The 23,964-nt window shown below is 42.2% G+C and overlaps 1 protein-coding gene across 1 annotated transcript in view; it reads right to left on the bottom strand.

The window, feature by feature from the left end:
- The window catches only part of ppfia4 (PTPRF interacting protein alpha 4), a 907,198-nt gene that overhangs the window by 46,276 nt on the left and 836,958 nt on the right, over positions 1-23,964 (bottom strand). Inside the window, exon 19 of the mRNA XM_068057116.1 lies at positions 14,490-14,583. Coding sequence (XP_067913217.1) covers positions 14,490-14,583 — 94 coding nt within the window. The remainder of the gene's footprint in view (positions 1-14,489; positions 14,584-23,964) is intronic.

Raw genomic sequence — 23,964 nt, 5'->3', positions numbered from 1 at the left:
CCGACCATCAACCACCCATTTATACTAATCCTACACTAATCCCATATTCCTACCACATCCCCACCTGTCCCTATATTTCCCTACCACCTACCTATACTAGGGGCAATTTATAATGGACAATTTACCTATCAACCTGCAAGTCTTTGGCATGTGGGAGGAAACCGGAGCACCCGGAGGAAACCCACGCAGACACAGGGAGAACTTGCAAACTCCACACAGGCAGTACCCAGAATTGAACCTGGGTCGCTGGAGCTGTGAGGCTGCGGTGCTAACCACTGCGCCACTAGTTTGGACTCTGCATGCCTCAGTGAGGATCCTTCAATCTGACTGGTTGAAGAGCCACACTGTTTCCTGTCCTGCTCACAGATGTCCTGTAGAGGGTGCCATTCAAGATGTCCAATGACAGGAAGGCTCCACTCAAAAGCCGGTTACAAGTTTGTGGTTATCTGTCAGCGAGGTGATTAGCAAGTGCCACTTCTTCGCTGCTGATCGCAAAATCTGAGCCATTAATAATTAACTCTTCAAAAGGAAAGTTCAGTTTTGGTTTTTCCACTATACTTTCAAAAGCCAGATTGTCTCTTCATCCTCCATTCCATCTTATGTCTTGAGTCAGTATCTGGCAATAAGTCTATCCCTCCATCTGGCCCTATTCCCATTACCTTCAACACAGGGCCAGACTGTAGGTTGATTGGAGCACAGAGCTCTGCCACAAACACAAAAGGGTGGAATGAGCATGGTGCTCCCATTTATAAAAAATAGGCCACTTCTCAAGAACAAAATTGACGAGCTGTAACTTAATCTCAATATTCTCTGCTGAATTAATGATTAACCATCAACTCCAAATGAGAACACGTGGTACTAAAATGTGAAATGTTACTGCTTATTGAAATGACAAGGATTTTTGTAAATGAAAGACCATATACTAGGTCCATTTTTAAAGTACACATTAGTGTAATAAACAAATGTACAAGCTTAAATTAAGTCCTATTTTTATTTATTAGAAACAGGAATCTTAATTCTGATGCAAATTTAAGAATTGGGAACAACAGACTAGAATATTTAGGAATATTCCACTGGAATAAGATTGGAGATAAAACTCAATTCTTGAAACATCAGTTAAAAGTCCAGGATTTTATTGAATCCATAATCACTGGGGTGCATAATAACAACCTAAAAATTCACCTGCGTCACCAAGTATCAGAGGCAGTGCTTCCTGCACAAGTTATATTATGCATGCAAAGTGGAATTATAGCAATGTGGAGTCAGGTTTTGGCAGCCTGCTGATTCAAACTGTCTTAACACTGCAGGTGTAGGATTTAAAACTTGAGAAGATTTCGGGAGTGTGATTTTGTCAATCTTACACTATATAGGCCACATAAGTCACAAATCCCTCTAATCAGTGTTGTGTGACGATGTTTTCTTTCTTGAAAATACACTTCAGGTTCAAAAAGGTACATTTATAGACTAGAATAGCACAAAACATACATAATCAGAACACTGATTTGATGTTATTCTCAAGTCAAAAGTCAAGCAAGTCTTAAGAGGGCATGCTGTACAGTAATTTTGTTGTAGAAAACCAAAACCGAAGTACTAATGCAAGATGGGAAATAGACAGTTATATGAAAAGGAAGAACGTGCAGGGTTACGGGGAGAAGGCAGGGGTATGGAACTGAAGGAGTTGCTCTTTCAGAGAGCCGTTGCGGACATGATGGGCCGAATGCACTGTAACAATTCTGGGATTCTGTGATTAATATAGATTAGAATACATGGCCAGTTCTGTGAGATAAAACTAGTTTCTAGAAAAGCTGGTAATACTGAAGGCAAGTCAACAGACCTTCCTTACCCAGGGCTGATTCATAATGGAACTGGGATGTGTTTCTGAGATGACGGGTCCCACTTGAAATTTTTGGCCATCTTTTCTCTTTTCAAATATTGATCGGCCTTCTGTATTTTTATTAAGTATGAACATTGTGAAGAATGGGGGCTGGAATAAAATACTCTGTGAATGAATTCTGGTCTTGCACCTATTCATGGACCATTTTATGCAGGGAGGGGAGGAGAAGTCACATTAAAGGAAATGCAAGTAATTGTGGACACCTAACCTATTGAGGTTGAATAAGTGCAGCAAATACACTGTGGCATAATACATGGCACATGGACATGGGTGGTGCTTTAATATGAATGATGAAATAGAATCATGCTGCAACTAAAGAAGCACATGGAATTGGCTCTGCACAGTCACTGGTCCAGGTTGGAGGACTTCAATCTGTCAACAGATCCCAAAAGCCAAACAAATCTTGGTTTGCCTTATCAATGGCAACCTGCAAGCTGGGTCACATATACCCTGAAGGACTATTAAGGTGAATATATGTGAAGGTACTGATATAGTTCTCTACAGGCCACCTAAAATTAACCACACTGTAGGACTGGGTATAAAGGAAGAAATAATGGCAGCTTGTCAGAAAGGTACAGTGATAATTATGGGGGGTTTTAACCTACATATAGACTGGAAAAGTCAGATGGGCAGAGGTAGCCGAGATGAGGAGTACACAGAATATTTTTGGGATAATTTCTTGGAACAATACGTTCTGGAGTCAACCAGAGAGCAGACTATACTAGACCTGGTATTGTGCAACGAGATAGAATTAATAAATGACCTCATAGCTAAGGCACCCCAAGGTAGCAGCAATCATAATATGATTGAATTTTACATTCAGTTTGAGGAAGAGAAGAGTGGGACCAAGACTAGTATTTTAAACATAAATAAAGGCAATTATGAGGGCATGAAAGCAGAGGTAGCTAAAATGAACTGGCAAATCAGGTTAAGGGAAAGGTCAATAGAGATGCAGTGGCAGACATTTAAGGGGATATTTCTGAATACACAGAATAGATACATTTCAATGAGAAAGAAAAACTCCAACGGTGGTACCCGCCATCCGTGGTTAACTAAAACAGTTAAAAGATAATATCAAACTTAAAGAAAAAGCCTATAATTGCACAAAGATGGGAGGCAGATCAGAAGATTAGACAGAATATAAAAAACAGCAAAGAATGACTAAAAGATGGATAAGGAATGTAAAATTAGAGTACAAGAGAAAGCTAGCTAGAAATATAAAGACAAATAGAAAGAGTTTCTATAGATATTTAAAAAAGAAAAGAGTTAACAAAGTGAGCGTTGGTCCTATAGAAAGTGAGTCTGGAGAATTAATAATGGATAATAAGGAGATGGCAGATGAATTCAACAGGTCTTCACTATTGAGGATACAAGTAACATCCCAGCATTAGCTGTAAGTCGGGAAATGGAAGGGAGGGAGGAACTCAAGAAAATTACTATCAGCAGGGAAGGGATACTGAACAAATTGTTGGAGCTGCGGGCTGACAAGTCCCCAAGTTCTGATGGACTTCATCCTGGGCTCTTAAAAGAAGTGGTTAGTGAGATAGTTGATGCGTTAGTTTTAGTTTTCCAAAATTCCCTAGATTCGGGGAAGGTTCCATTAGATAGGAAAATTTATTAAAAAGGGAGACTGAAAGCAGGAAACTACAGGCCAGTTAACTTAATGTCTGTCTTAGGAAAAGTGTTAGAAGCTATTATTAAAGACGCTATAGCAGGGCATTTAGAAAAATTCAAGGTAGTCGGGCAGAGTCAACATGGTTTTGTGAAAATGAAATCATGTTTAACCAATTTATTGGAGTTTTTTGAGGGAGTTACATGTGCTTTGGATAAACGGGGAACTGGTGGAGGTATAGTACTTAGATTTCCAGAAGGCATTTGATAAGGTGCCACATCAAAGATTATTGCAGAAAATAAAAGCTCATGGTGTAGGGGGTAACATATTGGCATGGACAGAAGATTGGCCAGCTAACAGGAAACAGAAATTAGGCATAAATGGGTCATTTTCTGGTTGGCAAGATGTAATGAGTAGAGTGCCACAGGGATCAGTGCTGGGCCCTCAACTTTTTACAATTTATATAAATGACTTAGATGAAGGGACTGAAGGTACGGTTGCTAAATTTGCTAATGGCACAAAGATAGGTAGGAAAGTAACTTGTGAAGAGGATATAAGGGGGCTACAAAGGGATGTAGATAGGTTGAGTGAGTGGGCAAAGACCTTGCAAATGGAGTATAACGTGGGAAAGTGGGAAATTGTCCACTTTGGCAGGAAGAATAAAAAAGAAGTGTATTATCTAAATGATGAGAGATTGCAGAGCTCTGAGATGCAACGGCATTGGGATGTCCTAGTGCATGAATCTCAAAAGGTTAGTATGCAGGTACAGCACGTAATTAGCAAAGCGAATAGAATGTTATCATTTATCGCGAGAGGAATTGAATACAAAAGTAGGGAGGTTATGCTTCAGCTATACAGGGCATTGGGTGAGACCACATCTGGAGTACTGTGTACAGTACTGGTCTCCTTATTTAAGGAAGGATGTAAATACATTGGAGGCAGTACAGAGAAGGTTTACTAGACTAATACCTGGAATGGGCGGGGTGTCTTACGAGGAAAGATTGGACAGGCTAGGCTTGTATCCACTGGAATTTAGAAGAGTAAGAGGCGACTTGATTGAAACATATAAGATCCTGAGGGGTCTTGACTGGGTGGATGTGGAAAGGATGTTTCCCCTTGTGGTGGAATCTAGAACTAGGGGTCACTGTTTAAAAATAATAGGTCTCCCATTTAAGACAGAGATGAGGAGAAATTTTTTCTCTCAGATGGTCGTGAGTCTTTGGAATTCTCTTCCTCAAAAGGCAGTGGAAGCAGAGTCTTTGAATATTTTTAAGTCAGAGGGAGATAGATTCTTGATAAGCAACAGGGTGGAAGGTTATCAGGGGTAGGTGGAAATGTGGAGTAATTAGTTCAACCATGAACTTATTGAATGGCCGAGCAGGCTCGAAGGGCCGAGTGGCCTGCTCCTAATTTGTATGTTCATATGTTCGTAAGCCTCATTCCCAGGGACCTAATAAAAATGGTTCATATTATCAAAAGATATTTAGGATATTAGAACAACAGTAACAACTGTAATTCATTTAACAGCAAATTCACAATTTTTAGAACATAGAACATAGAACAGTACAGGCCCTTCGGCCCACGATGTTGTGCCGAACCTTTAACCTACTCTAAGATCAAACTAACTACCTACCCTTCATTCTACTATCATCCATGTACCTATCCAAGAGTCGCTTGAATGCCCCTAATGTATCTGCTTCTATTACCACTGCTGGCAGCGCATTCCACGCACCCACCACTCTCTGTGTAAAGAACCTACCTCTGACATCTCCCTGAAACCTTCCTCCAATCACCTTAAAATTATGCCCCCTGGTGATAGCCCTTTCCACCCTGGGAAAAAGTCTTTGACTATCCACTCTATCTATGCTTCTCATCATCTTGTACCCCTCTATCAAGTCACCTCTCATCCTTCTTCGCTCCAATGAGAAAAGCCCTAGCTCCCTCAATCTTTCTTGGTAGGACATGCCCTCCAGTCCAGGCAGCATCCTGGTAAATTTCCTCTGCACCCTCTCTAAAGCTTCCACATCCTTCCTATAATGAGGCGACCAGAACTGAACACAATATTCCAAGTGTGGTCTAACCAGGGTTTTATAGAGCTGCAGCATAACCTCGCGGCTCTTAAACTCAATCCCCCTGTTAATGAAAGCCAACACATCATACGCCTTCTTAACAACCCTATCAACTTGGGTGGCAACTTTGAGCGATCTATGGACATGGACCCCAAGATCCCTCTGTTCCTCCACACTACCAAGAATCCTGTCTTTAAGCCTGTATTGCGCATTCAAATTCGACCTTCCAAAATGAATCACTTCACACTTTTCCAGGTTGAACTTCATCTGCCACTTCTCAGCCCAGCTCTGCATCCTGTCAATGTCCCGTTGCAACCTACAACAGCCTTCCACACTATCCACAACTCCAGCAACCTTCGTGTCATCGGCAAACTTGCTAACCCAGCCTTCCACCTCCTCATCCAAGTCATTTATAAAAATCACAAAGAGCAGAGGCCCCAGAACAGATCCTTGTGGAACACCACTGGTCACCGAGCTCCATGCTGAATACTTTCCATCTAATACCACCCTCTGACTTCTATGGGCCAGCCAATTTTGTATCCAGACAGCCAACTTTCCCTGAATCCCATGCCTCCTTACTTTCTGAATGACCCTACCATGGGGAACCTTATCAAACGCCTTGCTAAAATCCATATACACCACATCCACTGCTCTTCCTTCATCAATGTGTTTTGTCACATCTTCAAAGAATTCAGTAAGGCTTGTGAGGCATGACCTACCCCTCACAAAGCCATGCTGACTGTCTCTAATCAAACCATGCTTTTCCAAATAATCATAAATCCTGTCTCTCAGAATCCTCTCCAATAATTTGCCCACTACCGACGTAAGACTGACTGGCCTATAATTCCCAGGGTTATCCCTATTCCCTTTCTTGAACAAGGGAACAACATTTGCCACCCTCCAATCATCCGGTACTACTCCAGTGGACAGGGAAGATGCAAAGATCATCGCCAAAGGCGCAGCAATCTCTTCCCTTGCTTCCCGTAATATCCTTGGGTATATCCCGTCTGGCCCCGGGGACTTATCTGTCCTCATATCATTCAGAATTTCCAGCACATCCTCCCTCTTAACCTCAACCTGTTTGAGCATATCAGCCTGTTCCACGCTGTCCTCACAAACGACCAGGTCCCTCTCACTAGTGAATACTGAAGCAAAGTATTCATTTAGGACCTCCCCTACCTCCTCCGACTCCAGGCACAAGTTCCCTCCACTATCCCTGATCGGCCCTACCCTCACTCTGGCCATCCTCTTGTTCCTCACATAAGTGTAGAACGCCTTGGGATTTTCCTTAATCCTACCCGCCAAGACTTTTTCATGTCCCCTTCTAGTTCTCCTAAGTCCATTCTTCAGTTCCTTCCTGGCTACCTTGTAACCCTCTAGAGCCCTGTCTGATCCTTGCTTCCTCAACCTTAAGTAAGCTGCCTTCTTCCTCTTGACTAGCTGTTCCACATCTCTTGTCATCCAAGGTTCCTTCACCCGACCATCCCTTCCCTGCCTCATCGGGACAAACCTATCCAGCAGTCGCAGCAAGTGCTCCCTAAACAACCTCCACATTTCTGTCGTGCATTTCCCTGAGAACATCTGTTCCCAATTTATGCTCCCCAGTTCCTGCCTAATAGCATTGTAATTCTCCCTCCCCCAATTAAATATTTTCCCATCCCATCTGCTCCTGTCCCTCTCCATGACTATAGTAAAGGTCAGGGAGTTGTGATCACTATCACCGAAATGCTCTCCCACCGATAGATCTGCCACCTGGCCTGGTTCGTTGCCAAGCACCAAGTCCAACATAGTCTCCCCTCTAGTCGGCCTATCTACATATTGAGTCAGGAAACCTTCCTGGACACACCTGACAAAAACTGCTCCATCCAAACTATTTGCACTAAGGAGGTTCCAATCAATATTAGGGAAGTTGAAGTCACCCATGACAACAACCCTGTTACTTCTGCACCTTTCCAAAATCTGCCTCCCAATCTGTTCCTCCATGTCTCTGTTGCTATTGGGGGGTCTATAGAAAACTCCCAACAAAGTGACTGCTCCTTTCCTGTTTCTGACTTCCACCCATAATGACTCAGTGGACAAACCCTCCTCGACTATCTCCCTTTCTGCAGCTGTGATACTATCCCTGATTAACAATGCCACTCCCCCACCTCTTTTACCTCCCTCCCTATTGCTTTTGAAACATCTAAACCCCGGAACATCCAACATCCATTCCTGCCCCTGTGATATCCACGTCTCCGTAATGGCCACAACATCGTAGCTCCAGGTACTGATCCACGCTCTAAGTTCATCACCTTTATTCCTGACACTTCTTGCGTTAAAATAGACACACTTCAACCCATCATACTGGCTGCAACTTTGCCCTGTCAACTGTCTAACCTTCCTCACAGACTCTCTGCACTCAGTATCTGCCTGTTCAACAGCTACCCCATCCACTGATCCGTGGGTCCGGTGCCCATCCCCCTGCCAAACTAGTTTAAACCCTCCCGAAGAGCTCGAGCAAACCTCCCGCCCAGGATATTGGTGCCCCTCCAGTTCAGATGCAACCCGTTCTTCTTTTATTATGTCCTTGCAGAAAGATATTGAATAGAGGTTAAGCACTTCAAAGCAGAGCGAGCAGGTCACACTGGGCTTGAAAGGAAGTTACTTTGAGCTACGTTCTCTGACGGAGAATGATACCTAACACAAGGATAGACTCAGAGTAACCCATAGAGAGGATGAAAAAAGTTCATCACTTCATTAACTGACTAAACGTAGAGTGCAGAATTTGTGCTTATTTGGTTGAGATTCACCCAACAGCCCCCAGACTTTGATTTCTACAGCACAATGAAATCATCCAGAGAAAATGTAGACCAGATTGTTAGCAATAAAATCACACATAAAGAAAAAGTGCACCAATCAGAGGTTATGAGGGAGAGGAAGAAAAATGCATTTAATCCAAATGCAATCGGTGAACAAAACTTATCTGGAATTATTCATAAGTGGATGAAAAGAATGAACGTAGAGGGAATAAAGAAAAATAGCACGTATGCTACTAGCTGGTATTAACAAATAATACTGGTGCAAAATAAAGAAAAGAGCTGACAGCAAACCCATGAAAAGAGGTAAAGCCTTATGGTTGGAATGGAACAAAACATTAAAGCATCAAAATTTCTCTCATTTTGTTCAAAGTTTTGTTTAATGAAGTAGAATGGACTATATTTTTCTTAGTCACAGAGTGGTCAAAGACACTTAAGAAGCTGCCTCAGTGGTCTGCACTGAGAGCTGGTGATAGAAATTAATCCTTATAACTCCCTATCTAAAGTCTATTTTTGTCTTCAGTTTAGCAATTAACTAAAAATTATTCCTTAAGTTAAGAGAAGTTAAGTTTTATTCCGGCCTTAAAACAGGGGTATACAAGCTCTCTGGGAGCGGTTGCAGCTAGTTACTTAGGTAGCTGGCTTAAACTGGTTTTCAGAAGCTTGAATCAGTTGTTTTTCGGAAAGTATAAAAGCAGGGCTTCCTCAGTGCTGCTGCGTCTGCACTGAGTGCTGATTTGAGTTCACAGAGTGTAAAGTGGGAGTTTAGTGAGGGAGGTGCTCCTTCCTTTCTTTTTCTACCTTTTTTCATCCTCCAGTAGCTGGCTCTTACTTCGGTACAGGGTAAGAAGCTGATTGGTGAGTAACTGGTAAGTTATTCTACTTATTCTAATTGGTATAAATAGTTATTAAAATTACGGTATGGCAGGTCAGCTTGGCCAAGTGGAATGTACACATCCTGCGGTATGTGAGAAATCATGGACGCATCATGTGTCCTAGATGAACACATCTGCAGGAAGTGTCACCAGCTGCACAAGCTTGAGTTGCGGGTTTTGGAACTCGAGTGGCGGCTGGAGTCACTGTTGTGCATTCGCGAGGCTGAGGACTACATGGATAGCACGCTTAGGGAGGTTAGGAGCATGCAGGCAGAGAGGGAATGGGTGACCACCAGGCAGTCTAAGAGAAGCAGGCAGATAGTGCAAGAGTCCCTTGAGTCTATCTTGCTTGCTAATTGGTTTTCCATATTGGATACTGGTGAGGGTGGTGGTTCCTCAGGCGAGTGCAGCCAGAGCAAGGTCCGTGGCAGCACGGGTGGCTCAGCTGCACAGGAAGAGAGGAAGAAGAGTGGAAGAGCAATAGTGATAGGGGATTCAATAGTCAAGGGCACAGACAGGCATTTCTGCAGCAGTAAACGTGACTCTAGGATGGTTTGATCTTGATTTTCAGTATGAATACAGACTGTGAAAGAGGGGCCTCATGATCCTTCTGACCTTTTGGGTTTTAAGCAGGAGCTGTCAGAAAAGTTACCACAGGGATAACTGGCTTGTGGCGGCCAAACGTTCATAGCGACGTCGCTTTTTCATCCTTCGGTGTCGGCTCTTCCTATCATTTTGAAGCAGAATTCACCAAGCCTTGGATAGTTCACCCACTAATAGGGAACGTGAGCTGGGTTTAGACCACCGTGAGACAGGTTAGTTTTACCCGACTGATGATGTGTAGTTGCAATAGTAATCCTGCTTAGTATGAGAGGAACCGCAGGTTCAGACATTTGGTGTATGTGCTTGGCTGAGGAGCCAATGGTACGAAGCTACCATCTGTGGGGTTATGACTGAACGCCTCTAAGTCAGAATCCCCCCTAAACATTGCCTCCCTGGTGCCAGGGTCAAGGATGTCACAGAGCAGCTGCAGGACAAACTTCTGGGGAGGGTGAACAGCCAGAGGTCATGGTCCACATTGGTACCAATGACATAGGTAGAAAGAGGGATGAGGTCCTGAAAGCAGAGTTTAGTGAGTTCGGATGGAAATTAAAAAGCAGGTTCTCAAGAGCAGTAATCTCAAGATTACTCCCAGTGTCACGTGCTAGTGAGCATTGGAATAAGAGGATTGATTGAACATGTAGCTAGAGAATTGGTGTAGGAGGGAGGGCATCAGATTTCTGAGGCAGTGGGACCAGTTCTGGGGCACTGCGACCTGTACAAGATTGACGGGTTACACCTTAAGAGGACTGGAACTAACGTCCTCGCAGGGAGATTTGGTAGTGCTGTTGGGGAGGGTTTAAACTAGCTTGTTAGGGAGATGGGAACATGAGGGTTAGCTCAAATTGGAAGTCAGTAAAGCAGGTAACAGGAAGTAAAAACTTAGCAGGCGAAATTAGAAGGCAGGTGAAACAAAGGCAAACATCAACTAGGCTTAGAATGCAGAATAATGTCAAGAGGACAAGGTTAAGGGCACTCTACCTGAACGCGCACAGCATTCACAACAAGGTAGATGATTCAAAGGCATAAGTGGAGGTAAATGGGTATGATCTAATTGCCATTACGGAAACATGGCTACAGGGTGACCAATTCTGGGAACTGACTATTCAAGATCTTCGACATTTAGGAAGGACAGGCAAAAAGGAAAAGGAGATGGTGTTGCACTGATAATAAGGGATGGGATCAGTACAATAGGAAGGGAGGATCTCAGATCAGAAGAACAAAATGTGGAAACTGTTTGGGTGGAGCTAAGAAACAGCAAGGGGCAGCAAACATTGGTAGGAGTTGTTTATAGGCCACTAAACAATAGTAGTACTGTGGAGCATGGTATCAATCAGGAGATTAGAGAAGCATGTAGCATCGGTAATACAATAATCATGGGTAACAGTAATCAATGTGCATACAGACTGGGTAAACCTAATGTTGTAGAGGATGTGCTTCTGGAGTACTAGGGATGGTTTTCTAAAGAAGTATGTTGAGGCTATTTTAGATCTAGTATTATGTGATGAGAAAGGGCTAATTAATAATCTTGTTGTAAAAGAACCTTTAGGGATGAGTGACCATAATATGATAGAACTTTACATTATGTTTGAAAGTGAAGTAGTTGAATCTGAAGTCAGGGTGTTAAATTTGAACAATGGAAATTATGAAGGTATGAGGGGCAAATTGACTGAGGTGGACTGGGAAAATTCATTAAAAGGTATAACAGTACATAGGCAATGGAAAGTCTTTAAAGAAATATTACATAACTTACAGCAACTATACATTCCTTCAGCGCACAAAAACCCAAAAAGTAAAGTCGGTCAACCGTGGCTAACAAAGAAAGTTAAGGATTGTCTCAGATTAAAAGAAAAGGCCTATAAAGTTGCAAGAAATAGTAGCAAACCTGAGGATTGAGATGATTTTAGAATACAGCAAAGGAGGACCAAGAAACTGATTAATAAAGGGAGAATAGAATATGAATGTAAACCAGCAAAAAACATAAAAACAGACTGTAAAAGCTTCAATAGGTATGCAAAAAGGAAATGTTTGGCTAAGACAAATGTGGATCCATTACAGACAAAGTTAGGAGAATTTATATTGGGGATTAGAGAAATGGCAGAGAAGCTAAATGATTACTTTGTGTCTGTCTTCACTGAGGAAGATACAAGAAATCTCCCAGAATTAGAGATCCAAGGGACGAGGGAGAATGAGGAATTGATGGAAATTAGTATTAGTAAGAAGGTTGTATTGGAGAAATTAATGGGGCTGAAGGTTAATAAGTCCCAGGACCGGATATTCTACATCCCAGAGTGTTGAAAGAGGTAGCTATGGAGATAGTGGATGCATTGGTGATCATCTTCCAAAATTCTACAGATTCTGGAATGGTTCCTGCAGATCAGAAGGTAGCAAATGCCACCCCATTATTTAAGAAGGGAGGGAGAGAGAAAACAGGGAACTACAGATCTGTTAGCCTTACATCAGTAGTAGGGAAAATTCCAGAATCTATTCTAAAGGATGTGATAAATGGACACTTGGATAATAATGATCTGATTGGGCATAGTCAACATGGATTTATGAATGGGAAATCATGTTTGACGAACCTGTTGGAGTTTTTTGAGGATGTTACGAACAGAATTGATTAAGGGGAGTTGGTGGACGTGGTATACTTGGATTTTCAGAAGGCTTTTGATAAAGTCCCCCACAGGAGATTGGTTAGCAAATTTAAAGCACACGGATGGGAGGTAATATACTGGCATGGATTAGGGATTGGTTAACAGACAGAAAACAGAGAGTCGGAATAAATGGGTCATTCTTGCATTGGCAGGCTGTGACTAGTGGGCTACCGCAAGGATCAGTACTTGGGTCCCAGCTGTTCACAATACATATCAATGATTTGGATGTGGGGATCAAATGTAATATTTCCAAGTTCGCGGATGACTTAGCGAGTGGGCAAGAACATGGCAGATGGAATATCACGTGGAAAATATGAGGTCATTCACTTTGATAGGAGGAATAGATGTGCAGAGTATTTCTTAAATGGTAAGAGATCACAAAGGGTGTCCTCGTCAATAAGTCTCTGAAAGCTAACATGCAGTTGCAGCAAACAATTAGGAAGGCTAATGGTATGTTAGCCTTTATCGCAGGAGGATTTGAGTACAGGATTAGTGAAGTCTTGCTTCAATTGTATGGAAGCTTGGTTAGGCCGCACATGGAGTACTGTGTGCAGTTTTGGTCCCCTTACCTTAGGAAGGATGTTATTGCCATTGAGGGAGTGCAACGAAGCTTCACCAGACTTGTTCCCGGAATGGCGGGACTGTCCTATGAAGAGAGACTGGGGAAACTAGAGTTTCGAAGAATGAAAGGTGATCTCGTTGAAACCTACAAAATACTTAAAGGGATAGACTGGGTAGATGCGGGTAAGATGGTTCCCCTGGTTGGGGAGTCTAGAACCAGTGGACACAATTTCAAAATAAGGGGGAAGCCACTTATGACCGAAATTAGGGGAAATTTCTTTACTCAGAGGGCTGTGTATCTTTGGAATTCTCTACCCCAGAGTGCTGTGGAAGCTCAGTCAATGAGTATGTTTAAAGCAGAGATTGAGAGATTTCTAAATACCAATGATATAAAGGGACATGGGGATAGTGTGCGGAAAAAGGCATTGAAGTGGACGATCAGCAATGATTATGTCGAATGGTGGAGCAGGCTCAATGGACTGAATGGCCTACTCCTGTTCCTATGTTCAAAAACCACATAACAGGCCACAGTTTAAGATTTACAGGCAGAATTAAGGAAGTTGCTGTTTTGGATTTAACTTTTTAAGGGCTGTGGTTCTCCTGTGGGTCCCTGCAAGTTTGAGTCATTTAGGAATCATATTAGTATAAGAATTTCTTACACTGAGTCTGCCTTTCAGCACAGGTCCTTTGATATTTTGAAAATAGAATAAAGGAACCAATAAAAAATTACAATAATCTTAATTTGCTGATTCATTCAAGATACTTGACTGAAGCTTTTAAAAAGTAATTGCGCTGTACAAAAGACCCTTCACTATATTGTGTATAATGGCAGACAAATATCACACTCAAGATTTCACATGTGATGGGTCCCAGTCTTGGTTGGCTTTTCACAGCCAAAGTACCTAGTGAAAGTGAGGTAAGAAAGGGAAGAGCGAAGGATCAAGGCATCGCCTGAAATGAGGCTATAGGAAGGTACTGGCAAGACTCCAGGCACTAGGTTATGGAGACCTAGTAAGGTCATGTCATCAGGCTACAAAGAGGCATAGGCAAAGTCTTGTCACCACGTTCTAAAATAACAGAGGGGCAAGAGGACCCTAGCACTAGGATGCAGAGAGGCACTGACAGATCTGTGCTACCAGACTACCAAATGTCACTGATAGAATGGTGGCAGCAAGTTACAGAAGCACTGAGAATTCTTGTATCACAGTACAGATAGGAAATAGCAGAGCCTTGGGATCTGGCTGTCTAGCTAACCTATTGGATGTGGAATTGCATGTGATGCAGTGGGATCAAGAGGAGAGGGTATAAGTTAGAAAGCAGGTTTTCCTTCACTTTCATTGAAATAAATAAATGAATACTATTCAATTCATATTGAAAACAACCACATGATAAGGACTATTACACTTTTTCAAAATTACTTAAAACTTACTTTTTCTTTAGCCTTCGGTCCCTCTCTGCTTGTGTTCCAAGTTTGCTCAGAGTAAGGGAGTCCTGGATGCCCATTTCTGCATCTAATATGCCACCTAGTTAACAATAAAGGAATATGAGAAAGCATTGATCTTCTTCTCACTTTAATCCAAGTTCCAATAGTTAGAAAATGAAAGTGGGATTCCTATATCTACTGATGGAGTAAAACACAAAGATGTCACTGCAACAGGATATATGACGTTACAAAAATAATAGGACTGGGTGATAGAAGATGTTGATGCACCAATGGCATGCCAATAGGTTGTGATGTCGCACTAACAATTCCCTGTTTGGCACATTCCCTATCTTAGCCATGCAATCAGTGCACGGTACAGCAAAGAATGAGTCCAGATGGCTGTGTTGCCTGCCCAGTGCTAGGGTTAAGGACATCTGCTCAGGGCTAGAGAGGAACTTATAGTGGGAGGGTTCAGTCACCTTGGTCCATGTAGGTACCAACGACATGGGCAGGACAAGGAAGAAGGCATAGTCAGTATGAGGAATTAGGCACCAAAATAAGAAGCAGAACCACAAAGGTAGTAATCTCTGGATTATTATCTGAGCCACCTGCAAATTGCCATAGGGCAAATAAGATTAGAGAAATGAATGCGTGGCTAAAAGATTGGTGTGGTAGAAGTGGGTTCTGGTTCGTGGGGCACTGGCACCATTACTGGGGAAAGTGGGGGTTGTACTGTTGGGACGGTCCACACCTGAACCATGCTGGGTGGGACCAGTGTTCTAGCGAGCGGCTAACTAGAAGTAGAGACGGTTTTAAACTAAATAGTGGAGGCAAGGGATCAAATTTTGGAAGATATGGTAAATCAAAGAGTAGAGGCAAGGCAAAAGAGAAAGGTATTGAAATGGAAAATGATTTTAAAAAAAAGACCATGACAGGAAGGGATAGAGAATACAATTTTTTTTATTCATTCATGGGATGTGGGCATCGCTGGCTAGACCAGCATTTATTGCCCATCCCTAATTGCCCTTGAGAAGGTGGTGGTGAGCTGCCTTCTTGAACTGCTGCAGTCCATGTGGGGTAGGTACACCCACAGTGCTATTAGGAAGGGAGTTCCAGGATTTTGACCCAGCGATAGTGAAAGAACGGCGATATAGTTCCAAGTCAAGATGGTGTGTAACTTGTAGGGGAACTTGCAGGTGGTGGTGTTCCCATGCATTTGCTGCCCTTGTCCTTCTAGTTGGTAGAGACCGCGGGTTTGGAAGGTGCTGTCTAAGGAGCCTTGGTGCGTTGCTGCAGTGCATCTTGTAGATGGTACACGCTGCTGCCACTGTGCGCCGGTGGTGAAGGGAGTGAATGTTTGTGGATGGGGTGCCAATCAAGCGGGCTGCTTTGTCCTGGATGGTGTTGAGCTTCTTGAGTGTTGTTGGAGCTGCACCCATCCAGGCAAGTGGAGAGCATTCCATCACACTCCTGACTTGTGCCTTGTAGATGGTGGACAGGCTTTGAGGAGTCAGGAGATGAGTTACTCGCTGCAGGATCCCTAGCCTCTGACCTACTATTGTAGCCACGGTATTTATATGGCTACTCCAGTTCAATTTCTGGTCAATATTAGCCCCTGGGATGTTGATAGTGGGGGATTCAGCAATGGTAATGCCATTGAATGTCAAGGGGAGATGGTTATTTTCTCTCTTGTTGGAGATGGTCATTGCCTGGCACTTGTTTGGCGCAAATGTTACTTGCCACATCAGCCCAAGCCTGGATATTGTCCAAGTCTTGCTGCATTTCTACACAGACTGCTTCAGTATCTGAGGAGTCACGAATGGTGTTGAACATTGTCCAATCATCAGCGAACATCCCCGCTTCTGACATTATGATTGAAGGAAGGTCATTGATGAAGCAGCTGAAAATGGTTGGACCTAGGACACTACCCTGAGGAACTCCTGCAATGATGTCCTGGAGTTCAGATGATTGACCTCCGACAACCACAGCCATCTTCCTTAGCGTTAGGTATCTAAAAGTAAATCAGCAGTCAAGGCTAGACGTTACAAAAATAAAAAAAAGGACAAAACTAAAAGCTCTGTTTCTGAATGCACATAGCATTCAAAACTATAAAGATGAACTGAGAGCGCAAATAGAAATAAATAAGTATGATCCGATTGTTGTCTTTCGCCATGTCTCTGTAATGGCTTAGATTGGGACCTGAATATTGAAGGGTACATAACATTTAGGAAGGACAGGAAGCTAGGAAAAGATGGAGGGGTGGATCTGTTAATTAATGATGGTATTAGCACATTAGAGAGGGAAACCAGGATGTAGAAGCGGTTAGGATGAGATGAGGAATGATAAAGGCAAAAAGTCACTGGTGGGAGTGGTGTGCAGGCTCCCTAATAGTAACCACACTGTCGGACAGAGTATAAAGGAAGAAATAATGGGACCTTGTCAGAAAGATACAACAATAATCATGGAGGATTTTAATCTATATAGAGACTGGAAAAATCAGTTGGGCAAAGGTAGCCTAGATGAGGCGTACATAGAATGTTTTCGTGATAGTTTCTTAGAACAGCACGTTCTGGAGCCAAGCAGAGAGCAGGCTATACTTGACTTGGTATTGTGCAAGGAGATAGTATTAATTGATGTCCTCATAGTGAAGGTGCTCTAAGGTAGCAGAGATCATAATATGATTGAATTTTACATTCAGTTTGAGGGAGAGAAGAATGGGTACAAGGCTAGTATTTTAAACTTAAATAAGGGCAATTGTGAGGGACTGAAAGCAGAGCTAGCTAAAGTGAACTGGCAAATTAGGTTAAGGGGTAGGTCAATAGAGATGCAGTGGCAGACATTTAAGGGGATATTTCAGAATACACAGAATAGATACATTTCAATGAGAAAGAAAAATTCCAAGGGGAGGACCCACCGTCTGTGGTTAAAGAAAGCATCAAAATTAAAGAAAAAGCATATAATTGTGCAAAGATGGGTGGGAAGTCAAAAGATTGGACAGAATATAAAAAACAGCAAAGAATGACTAAAAGATTAATAAGGAGGGACAATTCGAGAAAGCTAGCTAGAAATATAAAAACAGATAGTAAGAGTTTCTATAGATATTTTAAAAAGAAAAGAGTTAACAAAGTGAGCGTTGGTTCTATAGGAAGTGAGTCTGGGGAGTTAGTAAGGTTGGAATTGTACCGAGCGCTAAGGAAGATGGTTGTGGTTGTTGGAGGTCAATAATCTCAGCTCCAGGACATCATTGCAGGTGTTCCTCAGGGTAGTGTCCTAGGCCCAACCATCTTCAGCTGCTTCATCAATGACCTTCCTTCAATCATAAGGTCAGAAGCGGGGATGTTCGCTGATGATTGCACAATGTTCAACACCATTCGTGACCCCTCAGATACTGAAGCAGTCTGCGTAGGAATGCAGCAAGACCAGAAAAATATCCAAGTTGGACTGATAAGTGGCGAGTAACATTCACACTACACATGTGCCGAGCAATGACCATCTCCAACAAGAGAGAATCTAACCATCTCCCCTTGACATTCAAAAGCATTACGATCGCTGATTCCCCCACTATCAACATCCTAGGGGCTTACCATTGACCAGAAACTGAACTGGAGTAGCCATATAAATACCGTGACTACAAGAGCAGGTCAGAGGGTAGGAATCCTGCAGCAAGTAACTCACCTCCTGACACCCCAAAGCCTGTCCACCATCTACAAGGCACAAGTCAGGAGTGTGATGGAATACTCTTCACTTGCCTGGATGGGTGCAGTTCCAACAACACTCAAGAAGCTCAACACTATTCAATACAAAGAAACCCACTTGATTGGCACCCCATTCACAAACATTCACTCCCTCCACCACCGGCGCACAGTGGCAGCAGTGTGTACCATCTACATGATGCACTGCAGCAATGCACCAAGGCTACTCAGGCAGCACCTTCAAAACCCACACCCTCTACTACCTAGAAGGACAAGGGCAGAAGATGCGTGGAAACACCACCACCACCTTCTGATGGGCAATCAGGGATGGGCAATAAATGCTGGCCTGGCCAGCGACGCCCACATCCCATGAAACTAATAAAAAAAGATGGCAGATGAATTAAACAGGTATTCTGCATCAGTCTCCACAATAGAGGATCCAGGTAACAGCCCAGAAATAGCTGTAAATGAGGAAATAGAAGGGAGGAAGGAACTCAAGAAAATTACAATCATCAGGGAAGTGGTACAGAGCAAAGTTTTGGAGCTGCGGGCTGACAAGTCCCTGGGTCCTGTTGGACTTCATCCTAGGGTCCTCAAAGAAGTGGCAAGTGAGATAGTTGATGCATTGTTATTAATTTTCCAAAATTCCCTAAATTCGGGGAAGGTTCCATTAGATTGGAAAATAGCCAATGTAACTGTTTTATTCAAAAAGGGAGGGAGACAGAAAGCTGGAAACTACAGACCAGTTAGCTTAACATCTGTCTTAGGGAAAATGTTAGAAACTATTATTAAAGATGTTATAGCAGGGCATTTAGAAAAATTCAAGGTAATCAGGCAGAGTCAACATGGATGGTTTAGTGAAAGGGAAATCATATTTAACCAATTTATTGGAGTTCCTTGAAGAAGTAACACGTGCTGTGGATAACACGGAACCGGTGGATGTACTGTATTTAGATTTCCAGAAGGCATTTGATAAGGCGCCATGTCAAAGGTTATTGCGGAAAAAAGAAGCTCATGGTGTAGGGGTATCATACTGGTATGGATATACGATTGGCTAGTTAACAGGAAACAGAGAGTAGGCATAAATGGGCCATTTTCTGGTTGGCAAGATGTAATGAGTGGTGTCAAGACCCCTCAGGATCTAACATTTCAGTCAAGTCACCTCTTACTTTTCTAAACTCCAGCGGATACAAGTGCTGGGAGGGACCAATGCTGGGGCCTCAACTTTTTACAACTTAGATAAATGATTTGGATGAGGGAACGAAGGTATGGTTGTTAAATTTTCTGATGATGCAAAGATAGGTAGGAAAGTAAGTTGTGAAGAGGATAAAAGGAGGCCACAAAGGGATATAGATAGGTTAAGTGAGTGGGCAAAGACCTGGCAAATGGAGTATAATGTGGAAAAATGTGAAATTGTCCATTTTGGCAGGAAGAATAAAAAAGGTGCTTATTATCTAAACGGTGAGAGATTGCAGAGCTCTGAGACGCAGAAGGATCTGGGTGTCCTCGTGCATGAATCACAAAAGGTTGGTATGCAGGTTCAGCAAGTAATTAGGAAAGCTAATAGAATGTTATAGTTTATTGCGAGTGGAATTGAATACAAAAGTAGGGAGGTTATGCTTCAGTTATACAGGGCATTGGTGAGACCACATCTGGAGTACTGTGTACAGTATTGGTCTCCTTATTTAAGGAAGGATGTAAATGCATTGGAAGCAGTTCAGAGAAGGTTTACTAAACTAATACCTGGAATGGGCAGGTTGTCTTGTGAGGAAAGGTTGGACAGGCTAGGCTTGTATCCGCTGGAGTTTAGAAAAGTAAGAGGTGACTTGATTGAAACATTAGATCCTGAGGGGTCTTGACAGGGTTGATGTGGAAAGGATTTTTCTCCTTGTGGGAGAATCTAGAACTGGGGTCACTGTTTAAAAACAAGCAGTCGCCCATTTAAGATGGAGATGAAGGAACCTTTTTTCTCTCAGAGGGTCGTGAGTTTTTGGAATTCTCTTCCTCAAAAGTCAGTGGAAGCAGAGTCTTTGAATATTTTTAAGGCAGATGTAGATAGATTCTTGATAAGCCAGGGGGTGAAAGGTTATTGGGGGTAGGTGGAAAATTGGAGTTGAGGTAACAATCAGAAGAGCCATGATCTTATTGAATGGCGGAGCAGGCTCGAGGGCCAAGTGGCCTACTATTGCTCCTAATTTGCATGTTCGTATGTTTGTATGTACCGTGCCAAATGAAGGTCAGAAAGCAAGATAAAATGGGCAGGGCAAGTGACCCATGCCATTCTTACACATCTCCTAGTAGAAGACTCAGGAGTCTGATTGGTCGAGATCTGAAAGCAAGTTGGCAACTTTTCTCCACATTTAGGTGTATCGTGTAAGCGTGGGAGAGAAAGGAGAGAAAGTCTTGCAAAAGGGAGAATAAGTCTTCTAAGGTCCAAAAGAAAGTAACCAAAAGTAAATAATTCTTGTCAGGTTAACTGGAAAAAATATAACCTAAGAATTTTCCCATACAGTAAAACTCTTCTGGGCCTCGTTGGCCCTTCTGTGTTCTTGTGAAATGAGCATCACCATCCTAATTATCAAACCAATGGTTTTAATGGTAGCAGTAAAAGGGATCAAGGGATATGGGGAACAGTGTTCTGAATTAGACGATCAGCCATGATCTTTTTTTGAATGGCGAAGCAGGCCCGAAGGGCTGAATGGCCGACTCCTGCTCCTATTTTCTATGTTTCTACACCTTGGATTCTTGTGCAATCCTATTGCATCTCCATATATCTTTACCAAAAAAGTCTCCAAATATATTATTTAACAAATTAAAATCACCTTTCTCCCATTCATGCTCACACAAATTTGTTAACAAGAAAAGAAAATGTTGAAAACACTCAGCAAGGTCATTTAAATTGGTATTACTTACCAAAGTATCCATATCCTATAAGGGGAGAGAGAATAAAACAATATGTAGATTTACGCGCATGCAAGATGTGCAGCTTAATTTTAAAACGCTCTTTTAAAAATAATACAATTTTATTCTTACACTCAGATGTATTGTCTGGTGCACTAGAGGTCCAGCATGATGACTGGATAATACTGCAGGTCACAGTACCACAGGCAGGATGGTTTTCCTGTTTCCAATTTCCCCTACAATTCCCTTTCCCTGCTCTCTGTTGAATGCTGTGACTCATTTAATGGTATACCATTCCATTGTTATGAGAGGTTTTTTAGTGCCATCCCCAAGTATGACTCGAGACAGTGTGGACTGGTGGTGTTTTCCACAATGAAAGGCATCCTTACAAGACGTTCACACCTGCATATTTTCCAACAGAGGTCACCAAACAGTGATCAGGAGCTGAAACCCTGATAGCTTTTTCTACTTCCTAACTTAGCAAAGCAAAAAGCAATTGACCATCATCAGAGCTGAAATCAGTTAATTCAGCACAGATGGAGCTGAACCGGACACCTCATTGGCCTGAATCACTTAAAATCATAACCAAAGATGGGCAGCACACCAGCTTCACAAGGAGAGGAACAGGTGGATACAAGATTGGAAGATGATCAGAACAAAAAGCTGTTGAGGACATCAATTGAATATTTCAAAATTAAGATTGATAGACTTTTGTCAGGTAAGGCTATGAAGGGATATGGAACGAGGTGAGAATGTAAACTGTTAGGAAGACACAAAGAGGTATAGACAGGTTACATGAGTGGGCAACAAGGTGGCACATGGAGTATAATGTGAGGAAGTGTGAGGTTATTCACGTTGGGCGGAAGAATAGAAAAGCAGATTTTTTTTTAAAAGACCTGAAACTTCTAAATATTAATGTTCCGAGAGACTTGGGTGTACTTATACAAGGAACACAGAAAGTTAGCACGTGGGTTCACCAAGCAATTGGGAAGGCAAATGGCATGTTGGCCTTTATTGCAAGAGGATTGGAGAACAAGAATAAGGAAGTCTTGCTACAATTGTACAGGGCTTTGATGAGATCACATCTGGACTACTGCGTGCAGTTTTGGTCTCCAGTATCTAAGGAAGGATATACTTGCATTGGAGATGGTACAAAGAAGGCTCACAAGATTGGCTCCTGGGATGAGAGGATTGTCCTATGATGAGAGGCTGAGTAAATTGGGCTTATACTCTCTGGAATTTAGAAGAATGAGAGGTGGTCTCATTGAAATATACAAGATTCTGAAAGGGCTTGCCAGGATAGACACTGAGAGGTTGTTTCCCCTTGCTGGGGAATCTAGAACACAGGAACATAGTCCTAAAAGTTCGTCCCTTTATCCTGAGACTAAGTTGAGGAGAAATGTCTTCACTCAGTGGGATTGTGAATTTTTGGAATTCTCTAGCTCAGAGAGTTGTGGATGCTCCATTGTTGAATATATTTAAGGCAAAGATGCAGATTTTTAGTCTCTCAGGGAATCAAGGGATATGGGGAGTGGGCAGCAAAGTGGAATTGAGGCAGAAGATCAACCATGATCATATTGAATCATGGAGCAAGCTTGAAGGGCCATATGGTCTACTCCTGTTCCTATTTCCTGTGCTCTTATGCACTGAGGAGAGTAAGTGGAGTTAAGATACATATTAGTCATGATCTAATGCATGGCGGAGGAGGCTCAAAGGGGTGCATGGCCCACTCTTGATCCTATGTAACAATTTAAAGCACTGATATATTTAATGTATTGTGCATTTGTTAGTGACTGATGCCAGTGTTACAAGAACACATTGCATCAACCTACACATATTGGTGAACATGCCAACTTGCACACGTGGTAATTCTACTTGAGCAACATAAAAATTGGAGGGAAGAAACGGCATTTAAACTGTCCTAAGTTACAAAACTAGACAGGTTTGTACCAGACTATGTCATCCTATTTAACAGTTTACACAGTGAAATGAGAGAAGAACTTGTACACTTAGTATGATATTAAATTAAGTAGCTGTTCCTACAGTGGGCTCTATTTTTAACCTCAAACTTCAATTGTAAAAATTCAGAACTTTATAACGCAAAAGGCACTAAAAGGAGCAAAGTCAGATTAAATATAATTTTCTCCACACCAAACAAGTCAAAGTTTGTTTCTCAGGCAGCCGAGAATAGGTGTATAAAAACACAAGTGTCAAACATGCCATGATGGCCAAAGGTTACAACTGAGAGCAGCTTAACATGAACAAGGGTGAAAGGTCACAGTTGTCAAATTCCAGAAGCAGTAAGTATTCTATCAGATCAGTTACACCCGCCCCACCCCCAACCAAAATAATATTCCATCAGACTGCTCATGTTCCCCACGTTCCCTGTTCCCTGTCACTGTCTCATAAGGGAAACTAATCGAATTTTTGAAATTACAGTCAGTATTTTGAATATTTCTGTAATGATGCTTCCAAAGGCCAAAAGCAAAAAAAAAAATCAAGAGAAAAGTTCAACACCATGAAGCAATGCCAGCGGAAAATACAACTTACTACTAATGGAGTGAGGGGGAAACTTAAGTGGAAATGGGCTGCTGTGCAATTCTGTTCGCTGTCAGAAATTATTTCATTTGTGGCTGAATGAATAAAGGTGCATGTGAGTTGAGTCACATGTTATTTCCATTCTGCATTCTCCCTCCATCTCCTGTTGGTACTTGGAATTTGTTATTTGGGGTTTCTAGTCTGCCCATGCTATACATAAAAAAATAACCAGTCACCCTCTTTTTACATACTGACTTGACAAAGGTAATCGTGGCCCCATATTAATGTTTGAACTGGAAGGATAGCATCTCATTTAATTTACTTTTACTATAACCAATTTTAACCCTGCT

This window comes from Heterodontus francisci, chromosome 25 (genome assembly GCF_036365525.1).
Source record: "Heterodontus francisci isolate sHetFra1 chromosome 25, sHetFra1.hap1, whole genome shotgun sequence".
NCBI classification, from domain to species: Eukaryota; Metazoa; Chordata; class Chondrichthyes; order Heterodontiformes; family Heterodontidae; genus Heterodontus; species Heterodontus francisci.
This window is presented reverse-complemented; position numbering and strand designations above follow the sequence as displayed.